This window comes from Callionymus lyra, chromosome 8 (genome assembly GCF_982586985.1).
Source record: "Callionymus lyra chromosome 8, fCalLyr1.hap1.1, whole genome shotgun sequence".
NCBI lineage: Eukaryota > Metazoa > Chordata > Actinopteri > Syngnathiformes > Callionymidae > Callionymus > Callionymus lyra.
The window spans coordinates 6,111,938-6,127,053 of NC_141825.1; the positions used below are offsets into that span (position 1 = coordinate 6,111,938).

A 15,116-nucleotide genomic window follows, 5' to 3' on the forward strand; every position below is an offset into this window, starting at 1 on the left:
CGATCTATTGAAAGCTCGAACACAAGTCTCAGGAGTCGGAGAACGACTCGCAGGAGCATGTGACGGCGGGTAACCATGGAGACCGAGTCAACATGTCGGAGCGAGCGACGGTGACTTTGACCTCTAGAGGTCACAGTTCTCTCTCTCGAATAAATCATCATCACTTTAGAGAAACATCTCTGGTGGAAGCGGGTCAGCAATGTGGGGGGGGGGGGGCAGGGCGTGGCTGAGGGTGGGGGGGGTCGTCAACAACTGTCGTCCAACTGCTGCTATTTAGAGACGACTCCTGTCACGGCGACATCAGCTGCTCGCCACATTGTTTGTCGCCATCTTCGGCGCACACACCTGTCGCCCCAGATCTCCTTTCAAACCAGCGCCGGGCCCCTCGAGCCGGGGCCCCCAGCTGACAGGTGGCCCCGGGCACGCCCGACAGTTGCTGGACTTCATACTCAGAGGAAGAAAAAAAAAAAATCAAACGACTCTGACTTGGACCTGGAACTTCCTGGTGCAGAAACAACAGAAGAAGGAACGACCTTGAACACTACTCCACGCTGACCTCTGACCTCTCCTAGACCCAAAAAGGAGTTTGTAAGTTTGTGTTTATTATTAAATCATCCGCCGCTTCTTCTCCTCCGACACTCGCTTCCTCCCGAGATCAAAGACGTCCTTTGAAGCGGGTCTGGTTCTGGAGATGAAAGATCGGAGACGCTCGGCAGACGAGACTCGTCTCTGAGGCCGAACGTCTCCAGATACGGTCGACGCCTCGTCCTCCGTGTCCGTGTCGGGTTCCTCGCCCTGCTGCGACGTCTTGGGTGACCCCTGACCTCCCGAGGAGGAGACAATCGAGCGGTGAACCGAAACGAATCTTCTGTCTTCAAGGGAGAAAGTAGAAGAATTCAGATCAAGAAGAGACATGTGTCCGATCTGAGGTCCACGACTGCAGGTGTGTGAAGGCATAAGCCCCGCCCACTTCCTGTAATCACACCTGGTGACATTAAAGTTGACGGTTCAACCGTGAATTTATAGAGTGACTTATAAAACTACTCGTTTTTTTAATAAAAATATTTTCATGATATTTTTGTAGCAGTAATACATATATATATTTTAAAAACACAAAAAATAAAACGTTTGTAAATATATATTTAAGAAATATTATGAGGAATATAACAAAGATGTTCTTAAAAATAGAAATAATTTAAAAGGATTAGGATCAGAGTTAGTGTGAGAGTTTGATATAGTAATAATAATAATAAATGTGAAGGATGTATAATAAGGCAATTCCATGAAAAAAAAAGTATTTCTTTTTAAATAAATCAAGGTCAGGATTAGCGTCAGGAAATAAAAAAACTTTTTTTTATTGATTTATAAATACAATTCTTTAAAAATATTATAAGAAATAAAGTATTTAATTATGTTTATAAAAAATAGACAAATAAAATAATTAGTAGCGTTGGTGCTTGAGGAAGAGATCAATTAGATAAAAGTAAAATTAGATGTAGCATGCTTGCTAGCATGTAGAGGCTAATGTAGCTAGCAACTAAATGAAAAGGTAAAAGTACTTTAAAAAATGTAAACTCAAATGTACATCTTTTTTTTAATTTATCAGACAAGGTTTTCATTTGAGTTTAAACTACTAAATTAATTTTTTTTTTTAATATTCATCAACTGTTTTTTTTAAATCAATTACTATATCCTGCATTTTTGCTTCTTTTCCATAGTCAAGTTTCTTTTTGACTGTAATTAACTTGTTTTTAGTTCATCATTCTTTCAGCTTTTATTCATTTGATTGTTTAACTTTTCCTACAATATATTATTTATTCATTTTATTACATATTATTCAACAAATACCTTTTTTTTCTCACATTTTTCTACCTTTAATTCATTTTTTCCATACTTTTTGCAACTATTTTCCAGTTCAGCGACCCTTTTTAATTTCTGTCGAAACCTCTGAACTTTTCCAAAATATTCTCGACAAAAACATTCATTTTTAACTTATTTTCAAGGTCATCGGTTCAAACTTTATTGACAGCACGACGATAAACAAGTGACGAAATCTAATATTTAAAGCCCACCACTGACACCTGGTGGTCATGAATACTTTAAGGCCAAGTTCATTTGTTTTTATTTACAACTCATTAAAAAAAAACTGTACACAACAACAACATGAGGAGCGTCGACCGAAGCAACAAAACTACTTTCGTCGTGCCACACTTTCAGGACGGTGATCCCGAGTTTCCCGACACCTTCCTTCCTTGAATTCCACACATTTCCCAGAGTTTCCTTTCACTCTCAGAATTCCAATGATCTCTGGAGCAGGAGAGACAATATTGAGAGTCATTGAGCTGCTGAGAACGATACACACAAAGACCTGCAGCTCCTGAAGCTGCTATTTTTACTCCAGACATTCTTCGGCTCCGGCTTCCTTCGGTCTTCCGGTGCTGGGCGGCCAAGCCTTCCTCGCGTCCTTCAGTAGCAACAAAGGTGCTGGAGGTGTCGCTCTGGCTGTGGAGGTCGGAGCCACGACAAGTGGAAGGTCGTGAGTCGACACGTCAAGGTCACAGAGCTTGGGTTTTCGGGGAGGATTTAGACCGAAACGTGGAATTTCATTGTTTTTACTGGGATCGGTTTGAATGACTTTGCTCTACACCGGGTACTCCGGCTCGTGACATAAGATGAGAACAGATCCCAATAAACTCTTTTCCATCTTTTCATTAAAGACAAAATCAAATCAAAATTATCAAAAGATTAAAAGTATTTTGTCTGATTCCCCGAGAACGTTTCAAGAATGAAGTCCTGGTAAAGACCTGGTCATGTGGTCTAGAAATCGGCTCTTGTTTTTGCGTTTCGTCGTCCAAAAGAAAGACTTCACGAACACGTTAACAACTTTGATCGGCGCCATCTGATGGTACCTTTTTCTGGTCTTGGTATTTACTGCTGATCTTGGGTTTTCTCGGAGCGGAATAGGCGCTCCAGAAGTAGTACCCGGGGGCACAATTCTGGTTGTGCTAAAGCTAGCTTGTTGACTTAAAACGTAAATCTTCTTACGATCATACCTTGAGTCTTCCTGGTGGTTCTTGCTCTCGACCTTTTTCCTTGTGTCTCGCTTACGAAACTCTCCGGTCTTGAGGTGGTCTTGGTCTCCGAGGTGGTCTTGATTGATTGTCGCTACCAAACCCTACACTGGACGAAAAAGTGCATCCCGGGAGTAGAACTGATCCATGTACAGTAGATTAGACATGAAGAAAATGTTAAATCATTTTATTTTGAAATTATTATTGTATTCATTTTTAATACATTAAAAGTGATAGTTCATCCAAAATTCAAACTTCACTCATTTTCTACTGTCATGTCGACTACTGTTGGAAAATGAATCTGCTGTATGCATGTAGCAGCTAAAGTTGCTAGCATGTAGCAGCTAATGTTGCTTGCATGTAGCAGCTAAGGCTGCTAGCATGAGGCAGTTAACATTGCTAGCATGAGGCAATCTAAGTAATGTGTTCTTTTTAGAGTTAAAGACAAAAATGTTTGTTCATTTTAATGTAGCGACTGGAGCTCAGTTGTTTTCGTCTTCATCTTCGTCCAAAAAGACACTTAAAAACATCCAAATACCTCCGTACTGCTCATCTGTGACGTCCCTCTTGTGCTGAAGCCTCGACCTGAAGAATGTGGGCGTCATCTAAACCTATAAAGGGCACTTCAGCTGCTTGGTTACCCTCTCGCTGGTGACCCCCACAGGCCTCGTCTCATTTTCAAAATAATAGCCAAGAATTGCTGAACTACTGATTTACATCCTCGGCCAGATTCGTCCGCAAAATGACCGACAACGACGCTACTCCATTACATTTACCACTGTAAGGTTTTAGACTAATGAGTGCTCCTTCCATGATGCAACACTAATAGACTCAGGGACTCATTCATTCCTTGTGCTATTGAAAAGATGATGATATTCTATGTTAATCTTTGTGTTATTTCCTTTGATCTATGTTCTTTATATTTGCATTTGTTATTTTTATTTGCCCGCTGTTCTTGTTTTTTTGCGCTTTTTGCCCTTTGTTTTTGTGTTTTTTCATGAAAATATAGTCTGCTGTGAACTGGAAACCAATTTCCTGAAAATCTTCAGAGGGATTAATAAAATCCATCCATTCATCCGTCCGTCCGTCCATCCATCCATCCATCCATCCATCCAGCCATCCTTCCATCCATCCATCCATCCATCCATCCATCCATCCTTCCATCCATCCATCCATCCATCCATCCATCCATCCATCTTTCATTGAAAATGTTTGTTGTCATCCTCAGACTACGACGAGTACTTCAGAAAGTGTGTCTAAAAAAGAACAGATTACTCTGATAATAATCCAACATTGGTCGACATGAGAGTAGAAAAATCGGTATATTTTGGGTGAACTATCGCTTTAAATCATTTTTTCTTTGTTACTGTGAATATTTCCTGCTGCTCACAGTCATTTCAGTGAATAATGAGATCGTGTTGAGGAGAGAAAGTTAGTTTATGTCCAGTTTTATACAAGTTTTTTTCCATCATTTTTTCGCTCCCCTCTTGCCCTCGGCCCTAGACCCAGTTTTTTCCGTCTAGAAAAACCAGCGAACAAATTGTTGTATGTTGTATTGTTGCTGCAGTGAACGTTACCGACTGGTGAAATACTCCAGAAAATAACATATATTTGATGAATAAGATACTTGTTGGTGAACTCTCCTGTAAAGTGCTGGTTCAGCAGATAAGTCTGACGTGTTCTGGGTCGCGAGGCGTGTCGGCAGACGGTCCAGATGATCCAAGAGATGTAGTTTCACCGTGATCCAAGATCCCGGAACACGTTCCACGACGACCCGTGTCGACAAACATGAAGCAAAGCAGTTTGACAAACACATGAAAGAGTCGTCGTACGAACAAAAAGTCCCGTCTCTGGGTCGACGACGTCAGGTCCTTCAAGAGCTTTGGAAGACTTGAGGTTCTCGAGTCTGTCACGGGGGATCAGAGCCCGTCGTCCATGCTCCCCATGCGCTTCTGGATGGTCACGCGGCGGAAGGACGGCTTCGGCGCCAGCTCCGGTTTGGGCACGAACTGGTCCCGGAGGATCCTGAGAACGCAGTCCATCTTGTGGTCCATCTGGTAGACCTGGAGGGGGAACATTCAGGCGTCAGACTCCAGGAATGTTGACCTCACGTCAAGGTTATGGTGAATCAATCAAAGTGATCACGATGGTCTTTCTTGTCGTTAAACGGTTTAAAAAACACATTTATTAAAAATTAAAATAAAACAAAATATAAACATACATAATGAAAAACATTCGATTTTTTCATTTTAATTGACCTTTTAAAGAATGACAATCAGAAAGAGGAAGTAGGAAAAAAAAAAGATAATCAAGGAAAAAAAGAAATAGTTATAATGATTAATATTATGAATTAATTAATCATTAATTCAATGAATCATTTATTTGAAAACCTTTTTTTTAATCAGATACATTATGTAAAAAAAATTCAAAGCAACTTTTTTAATATTTTGACACTTTTTTTAAACAATTTACATTATTATTTAATAAAGAATAAGTACGAAAATACAAAATTTGTCCAAAACGTGTTGTGAAAAAATAATATATTTAAAAATGTATCTACAAAGGAAGAGAAAAAATAAGTAAAAATGTTGTGTATATTTGTTTATATATATATATATATATATATATATATATATATATACTGTATACATATATATGTTTAAACACAAATATATAAACATATATATACACTCATGTATATGTATGTATATTTATATAGGTATATATATATATATATTTTTAAGTTTCAATTTTTTTTTAACATATATACATATATTTATATGAGTATATATATATATATATATATTTAATGTTTCACACTATTTTTTAAGCAAAGATTAAATAACAACTTTAATTATTTTTGTAATAAAAAATTAAGATGTAACTATCAACATGTTCTAAAGTAAATAAAATAAAAAAAAGATCATGAAAAATAAAAATATTCTAATTTGTGAAGTTTTAGGATAATTAAATATATATATTATTAATATACATTTTAATTAAATATAAGACTAGAGAAGATAATTTCACTTTTCTTTTTGATGAAATGAACGAAACAACAAAACTACAAGATGAATAAAACATTTTGAAACGATAAAATGAAAATTGAAAGAGTAAATAAAAGCGATGTTGGTAAAAAAAAAAGAGTCTCAGGTGTAAAAGTATCGAGTCAAGATACAAATGATTCAAAGACTCAAAAATGGAAAAGTCTCTTAATAATAATCGTTGGTACCGTCACTGAAACACGAGCTTGTGGTCCAAGTTAATAATATCTTCACTGACCCAAATAGTTGGAGCTATAGGTGGAGGAGGCCCCAGAGCATCATGGAAGCCGTGAACGTGTTCCCCAATAATCTCGGGGGATTTAGCAACTGGTTGTTAATGGATCAGGATTTCCTCCCTTTTCAGTGTCTAAACCCACACATGTGCTGTGTCTCAAATCGCATACTACTCTTAGTATACTAGAAGTTAGTATGCATCAGTTTAGTGTACATACTAACTAGTACGCACATTTTCCACAGATAGTATGTCTAAAATAAAACTCTGCTGCTACACACTAACCGGAAATCACATGACAGCTTCTTCTTCTACTTCTATTTAATGATGTTTCAACCAGCTGTTGGAACACTATCGCCACCTGCTGGCAGCACGTTTGGCAAGTTTGGAAAAAGAAATAAAGAAAAAAATGAGAATCTAAATAATCGCAACATATTTAAGCTGGTATCAGCAGCGAAGACGTGTCATCCTTCTAGTGCTGCTGAAAATACACCTGTAAGTATATGAATATATATGCATTTATATATGATGTAACTTCCGTTTAAAACGTCATTAAGATGGTGGCTGTTTAGGGTGGTTAGTGTCCATCGAACCATGCTCAGTTTTATGGGTGTGTTAGTGACAATTTAGTGTGCATGGCGCACTAAATTTCGCATACTAAGAATTGAGACGCACAAACGCACTAAAAATACTAACTTTGAGTACGCTAGTATGTGATTTGAGACACAGCAATGGACTCAATCGCTACACATTCACTCAAAGAACAAAAACATTCACAGATTCAAAAAATATTTAAAAACAACTATATGGATAGAAAAAGAAACACAAGTTTGAGTTTTTTCATGTTTTAAAAAAACTGAATAATATAATATTAAGGATTTCAATGTTAAAGAAAAGAAGATGTGAATTGTAACTTGGTGAAAAGAAAAAAACACGCATAACAGACGTAGATAAAAACATAAAAAAAAAGATCACAAGACGAGTTCAATTGTTTAAAAACATGTAAATGTATATAATTTATTTTAATGGTTAAGTTTGTAAAGAGCACAAAAATACTCGTAAAATATCATATTTTAGAAAAAAAAGGAAGAGCTGTAAATCATATATGAAAAAGTCACAAGAAAAAGAAAATGTGTAAAAAAAATGTTTTACAAATAATTAAATCCATGAGAAAAAGCAAAACAAAAACTACGAAAAATGTAGGTTGAAAAAAATGCACGTCAGATTTTTCATTCACAAAAAAAACAAAAACATGTAAAATTGTACATTTATTTAAAAAAAAGGCAATATTGATTACAAATTAAAATAAAATGGGAAAAACAAAGATTTAAGTCATAAAAAAGACATTATTAATAAATTATCGTTGAATGAAAAATGTAGTTTTAAAAAAAGACAACAAAGATAACAAAATAGAGAAGGTAGAGAAAAAAGAAACGCTCATTCCACTTGGATTAAATCGGGAATGTTGTCATGAAACGACTCTTCAGGAACACCTGATATTCTCGACTTGAACAGTTTCTGCAGGAACTTTTGAACAGTTTTGACTCTGATCGTCCTTCGAGCCTTTTATCTCGTCTGATCACAAACAGAGTCTGGCCGGAGGATTGTCAACAAGAGAAGGAACTCCTGCGTCTGTGTGTGTGTGTGTGTGTGTGTGTGTGTGTGTGTGTGTGTGTGTGCCTGTGTGTGTGTGTGTGTGTGTGCCTGTGTGTGTGTGTGTGTGTGCCTGTGTGTGTAGGGAAACCCCGCCTGACTCACACCAGCTGACCGTCTCTTGTGACTGCCTCATGTTGTCGAGAGACAGCCGGCTCGTCACCTGTCGCCGCGTCACATGTGTTGACACCACGTCGACCTGACGACACCAGACGCACAACACCAGACGCACAACCCTCGCTTATCTCGACATTTCCAGAGGTCGCAGTGACAAATAGAACAACTGCCCGGTGTGTCAGGGGATCGAACACAACTTTATCGATAACACACGTTGGTGTCAGAGCGGGAGATAGAGACGAGGACGACAGAAACTTGTCAAATTAAGTGGTTGATTTTAAATAAATTAAATTTAAAAAATAATTAATTTTGAATAATTTAATTAATAAATTCTATTTTAAAAAATTTAATTTTTTTTAATGAAAAAAAGAAAAAGATTTTCCAGTTTGATATATTTAATTTCATTAATTTAAAATATATTTTTTCTAAATTCAATATCTTTTAATTCGTAGTCTTTTAAATTCAATATAAAAATGTTGCTATAATAGAGTCACCAGACAAAACCAATAGAGCACCGAGCTACTTAAACATTTCAGCCAATCATGCGACGAGCAGACGATCATGTGACTGATCGTCCAAAAAACCCCCCAACATTTTCACTAAAAAAAATTCAAAATTTTTAAATGTTAAATTCAACGATTCAAAATTCCGATGACGCTGATTTACTTTCACACAGACGAGCGTCAGAGTTAAAAAAGAATACTGACTGGGATCATGAATCGAACAAAACTTTATCGATAACACACGTCAGAGCAGGAAGTAAAGACGAGAACTAATGTCGGAAACTTCTTCAAGATTATTCTTATGTTTGACGAAAATATGACCCGATTTTTGTTCTTGCACTAACATTTGAACGATCCTGTATTTACAGAAACTCAAAAAAATCAGAAATATATTTATTCCTAATTAAAAAAAACATTACAGCTATTTTTGACATGTAGCCGTTACCATAGCAACTACTTTAATGCTATTGCTAACTTTTATCCCGAGTACCGTTTAGTAAATCATGATCTTTGTTAAGAATACGTGGGAAAAAAGGATTTTATGATTTCTCAATGCAGCTGTCAATCCCTGCTTTTCGTGTCCAGACCATATAGTAAGAAAATTAAAAGAAAATGGGAAAAAAAACTGCTTTCGTCCCACAACAGAGTTTTGTCAAGACTCTCTCAGCGAACCATGAAAACACAACATCATCAGACGACTCACACACTTCACGACCGACGCCAGATCAGCTGTTTTGATTGACAGCCGCCTGATCCAATGAGCTTACGACAGAGCAATCTACCCATTGGTTCATTTTCTAACATGTTAACCTCAGGTTTTCTGTGACCGTGTCAATAGTAAATGAATTTATATTAAAAGAGTAAAATAACAGAGTCAAAAGTCACAAAAAAGGATTTATTTTATATTTTACAAGCTCGCAGTTTGTGGCACCGCTACAGAAGTATATCAGTGTCATTAGAATATTGAATATTTAACTTTTTTTCTAATTAAAATGATGCTTTTAAACTATTTTTTTGGGTATAATTTAATAAAATAATTTCTATAATGAAAAGTTGAATTCGCTTTTTTAATAATTGAATGTGAAAAATGAAATATCTTTAAAATTATGTTCGTTTTTACACATAGGGTTTGATATTCTAATTCCAATAATTCCAAAAATAAATTTTCCTAATAAAATATGTTTTAATTCATAGCTTCTTAAATTCAATATAAAAACGTTGTTAAAAACAGACAAAACCAATAGAGCACCGAGCTACTTAAACCTTTTCAGCCAATCATGCGACGAGCAGGTGATCACATGACTGATCGTCTAAAAATACACAACATTTAAATAGAAAAAAACTCTCTTTGGTGTCCTGGATGTTTTCGTGCAGAGGGAGACGAGACGATGGGGAGGACACAGAGCTCTAGTTCTCACAGGAACTCCCTTCCTGAACCACCTTCCTGCCCCCCCACCCCCGACACACTTGTTTGTTGCCGACGACGACGGGTCGATGAGATCACGATAGTCGTCGTCTCTCAAGACACAAATGAGGTAACGTCGAAAACCGGTTCAAACGCCTGCAGGGCACCTGCAGACGAGCGCCTGTTGCTGCAGCGACCACCGTCCGAGGCTCTGATCACACGAGCAGCTGCTGGAACGTCGCTCTGTCTCGAGCGTTTCTCGTCTTCGAATCACATGTTCAACTCGTCAACCTCCTCCCGGGATCACAGCGCCATCTGTTGGACGAGGCCGGCGAGAGGAAAAGAGACTCAACTCTTCCCTCCTTCTCTCTCTCTGACATGAATCGGGAACGTTCGTCTGCCAAGAAGAGGAAGAAAAAAAAAGAAAAAAAGGGCAGCGCTCTCCAGGAATGTCCTGGACTCCACGTCTGCCCCGAGAACACAAGATTCCTGTCGTCGGAACGTTCCTGAGACAGAAGCCAGATAAGACCAAAACAATCGAGCGGCGCTGCGTTGTTCCACATTGTTGGACCTCGCGCTGTGTCCAAGACAAATGACTAGAAGAGGAAGTTCCGGGTTCAAATTTCTCAAACAATGACAAGATTCAACCCATTATGAAAAAAATTAAAAAGTTTAAAAAACTTAAATTGTGAAAATTCTGGAGAAAACACAGAATTCACGTTAAAAGTTTGAACTAAATTTGGATCATATACGTCTAATGACATTCTTCTTTTTAGAATCCTTCCCTGGTTTCAGGAGAGGAGTCTTGGGTCTGAACCGGGGCCTCCCCCCAGTCAGATGGACAGTAAACATCATGACAAGCCAAACAAATCCCACTTTATGATGCGTCGTCACTGAGGTTCTGCTCCGAGTCTCTCCTGGATGCTTGAACTTCCCCCTAAACTCGCCTTCACAACAGACGCGTTCAAGAGGCTCGAGATAATACGACGTACGGACGGTTTTAGGTTTAACAAAGTTTGGACTTGAAAAACTAAAACTGCTCTTTCAACTTGTTTTGTTCTGTCAGTATTATTTTGAGGCTTAACATTAAGATGTTCAAGAAGTTAAACATTTTATTTGAAACATTTCAGGAACAAACCAAAAATGAAAGAGTTCTGGTTCTGTGTTGCATTGTGTCAGAATTATTTGAAGGTTTAATGTTTTTTTTATAAACATTTTCTGAGATACTAAAGTCAAACATTTTATTTGAAAACAGTTCAGGAACAAACCAAAAATAATTTCCTTTTGTTTAAAAATAAATTAATAAATGAATGCAGAAATGTAATTACAATTTTTATTTTATTTCCATTTCTGCGTTGCTGTCAGTATTATTTTGAGGCTTAATTATGCATTTCAACGCCGCTATTTTCTTCTCTTTCTTTTTTCCAAAACTAAAGTTAAAATATTTTAAATCAGTTCAGGGAAAAAAAAATTCACCAGCTTTTTTAAAAAAAACAACGTTTTCTAAATTGATCATTAAAATGTAATTGCACTTTTTTCTGTGTCTCTGTTGCATTCTGTCAGTATTATTTTGTGGTTTAAACAGGAACAAGTGGTAACGAGTATCAGTAGATGTCACTCAAGACGACACGAGATAATAAACCTCTGATTCAATTGTTCTCTCCTCAGACCAGATGATTTTTAACGTAGCCTTTAGCTGCAGGAGATGAAAGACTGACGCTGATTATCGTTCTTTAGATTTCAATTGTGTCACCAAGAAGTCGTCAATCATCCTAAATGAACCGTCAACCGGATCATCCGGAACAATCCGGTTCATTTGAGGTGAACCGAGGAGTCGACGGGGGCCAAAGCGACGCGGCTGGAAACGGACCCCGGACTCAACCTGCCGCACCAGAACCCGAGCTCACAGCGGGCCGAACGGATTCTCCTCGGCGTCGGCGGATACAATATGGTCTTTGTGTCGGCGAGCAGAGGTGAGTGTGCGGCGGGAAGGATGGATTGCATCTGGGCCCGAGGAAGGAGGGAGCGCGAGCGGGAAACGGCCGTTATTTATCCTGAGCGAACAGGAAACTGAGCACCTGACGCCGGCGATAAGTATCGCGCCACGTGCCGCTAAACTGCAGCCGGAGCTCCTTTCTGTGGTGTGCGTGTGCGAGTGTGAGTGCGAGTGTGAGTGCGAGTGTGAGTGTGCGAGTGTGTGTGTGCGAGTGTGTGTCGGATCGGTCGTCCTCCGAGTGGGCGCTCACACACACACTCAAAGCATCTTTTGTTCCTGGACAAGACGTCCTCTCCCTCAGACTTCACATCCAAACATCGGATTCCAATGAAAATGTTCTTCAGGTCCAGCAGGGACCCTGCATTGGACAGAAGGTCGAGGACACGGGTGTCGGACCTGGACCCCCCAGAGAGCGAGGTCTGAGATGTAGTAATCCTTCTGAACTTCAACACTTTCATCCAGTTCTAGTTAAGTCAAGTTAGGAACAGTTAGTTTGCTCCACAGAGCTCAGGCATCCAGGAGAGACTCAGAGTAGAACCTGTGTCCCTCAACATGGAGAGAGGCCAGGCGAGGGCACCTTTTAGGGAAGCGTCCTGGACGCGGTTCCGGGGGAAAACCCAGGACCAGTCGGAGCGACATCGCCTCAGTTTTCTCCCAGGTTTCTGGAGACAGGTAAGTCTGGACCTCTTTGCACAGGCTGCTGCCGCCACGACCTGATCATGGATCAGCAGTTTTCAACAAGAATTCCAATAATTCGATACAACACATTTAAATACATAAAATATGTTTTAATTCGTAGCCTATTCAATTCAATATAGAAATGTTGTTGTAAAAGTGTCACCAGAGAGAGAAAGAGAGAGCGAGAGAGAAAAAGAGAGAGCGAGAGAGAAAAAGAGAGAGCGAGAGGGAAAATGAGAGAGAGAATGAGAGTGAGAGAGTAAAAGAGAGAGAGCAAGAGAGAGAGAGAAAATGAGAGTGAGGGAGAAAAAGAGAGAGAGAGAGAATGAGAGTGAGAGAGAAAATGAGAGAGAGAGAGAAAATGAGAGAGAGAGAGAGAATGAGAGTGAGAGAGAAAAAGAGAGCGAAAGAGAGAGAGAAAGATAATGAGAGCGAGAGAGAAAATGAGAGAGAGAATGAGAGTGAGAGAGAAAAAGAGAGAGAAAGAGAGAGAGAAAGATAATGAGAGCGAGAGAGAAAATGAGAGAGAGAGAGAGAATGAGAGAGAGAATTTTAATGAGAGCGAGAGAGAAAATGAGAGAGAGAGAGAGAGAAAGATAATGAGAGAGAGAAAGATAATGAGAGAGAGAGATAGAATGAGAGTGGGAGAGAGAGAGAGAAAATGAGAGAGAGAATGAGAGAGAGAGAGAGAAAATGAGAGAGAGAGAGAATGATAGCAAGAGAGAGAATGAGAGATAATGAGAGCGAGACAGAAAGATAATGAGAGCGAGAGAGAAAATGAGAGAGAGAAAGATAATGAGAGTGAGAGAGAGAATGAGAGAGAGAGAAAGAAAATGAGAGAGAGAGAGAGAATGAGAGAGAGAGAGAAAACGAGAGAGAGAATGAGAGAGAGAGAGAAAATGAGAGAGAGAGAGAGAATGATAGCAAGAGAGAAAATGAGAGATAATGAGAGAGAGAGAAAGATAATGAGAGCGAGAGAGAGAATGATAGCAAGAGAGAGAATGAGAGATAATGAGAGCGAGAGAGAAAGATAATGAGAGCGAGAGAGAAAGATAATGAGAGCGAGAGAGTTTTTCAACTAGAAAAAAAACGAATTATATAAAGAAATTATTAGCGAATATTGAATTCAACTACACAAAAATGTATCATGGCTTCTAAAAACAATAAACTTTGAATATATATATATTTTTAAAGTTTAAACATTTGAATTATTCTAATGAACTAAACTGATAAACGTCATCAAGATTTTCTTAACAATAATTCACTGTTTCATTATTTACAGAAGGTTTTATTGTTGTTTTCATACAATGTGTTTATTTGTTTGTGGTTTAAGAATATTTAATTTTTAAAGCTATAATTCAAAACATTTTTGTTACAAAGTGTTTTTGCTAAAGTTAAAAACCAGTTCAACAAAGTTCTCTGTAGGACGAGCCTCCCTTCAGAACTCTAGATGAACCAGAAACTCTTTTGTTTCCAGTCGTGTTATTGTTCATCCTAATGTTACGCCACTGACTTGTTTGTAACCGGCGGTTGCCGTTAGTAACACGAGCGCTTGTGTGTGTTTGTGCTTCAGGAACATGTCGTACTTGTTCGTACAAATGACTCAGCACTTCTTCCAGCGCCTCCTGCGAGCCAAACAGTTGTTGAATCGAACGCTCGTCCTCGTGTGACAGGAAGTTCGGCGAAGACTTTGATGTTGGCGGCGTCTTTGAGGAAGTTGACATGTGACGTGGAGAGACGCAGCAGCTGATAGGCTGGTTTATGACCAACAATTGAAGACATGTTTGACATTCTTCGTCTATGAAATGAATAACTGGCTCAGATCCACTTGAAGCACTTCCAAGCTTTTGTGTAAACATCGTCGCGGATCCTACTTCCATCCTCGTCTGCTGACAATAAATCAACAAGAGACCGCGACTGAAACTCCTGAGGTCACATGATCCAAACTAATGAATACACACGACAGAACATTTAACTAGGTTATATCGTTAACTAGGTTATGATGTTAACTAGGTTATGATGTTAACTAGTTTATGATGTTAACTAGGTTATGATGTTAACCAGATTATGATGTTAACCAGGTTACGATGTTAACCAGATTATGACGTTAAACAGAATATGATGTTAACCAGGTTACGATGTTAACCAGATTATGACGTTAAACAGAATATGATGTTAACCAGGTTACGATGTTAACCAGATTATGACGTTAAACAGAATATGATGTTAACCAGGTTACGATGTTAACCAGATTATGACGTTAAACAGAATATGATGTTAACCAGGTTACGATGTTAACCAGATTATGACGTTAAACAGAATATGATGTTAACCAGATTATGATGTCAACCAGGTTATGATGTTAACAAGGTTATGATGTTAACTAGGTTATGACGTTAACCAGGTTATGATGTCAA

General features: G+C 38.4%; 1 protein-coding gene across 1 annotated transcript in view; it reads right to left on the bottom strand.

Annotated features, from left to right (window-relative positions):
• Window positions 1-4,886: 4,886 nt before the first annotated feature.
• The window catches only part of kcnq1.2 (potassium voltage-gated channel, KQT-like subfamily, member 1.2), a 164,717-nt gene continuing 154,487 nt past the window's right edge, over window positions 4,887-15,116 (bottom strand). The window contains exon 20 of the mRNA XM_087797151.1: window positions 4,887-5,134. Within this exon, the coding sequence (XP_087653277.1) occupies window positions 4,991-5,134 (144 nt within the window). The 3' untranslated portion in view covers window positions 4,887-4,990. The remainder of the gene's footprint in view (window positions 5,135-15,116) is intronic.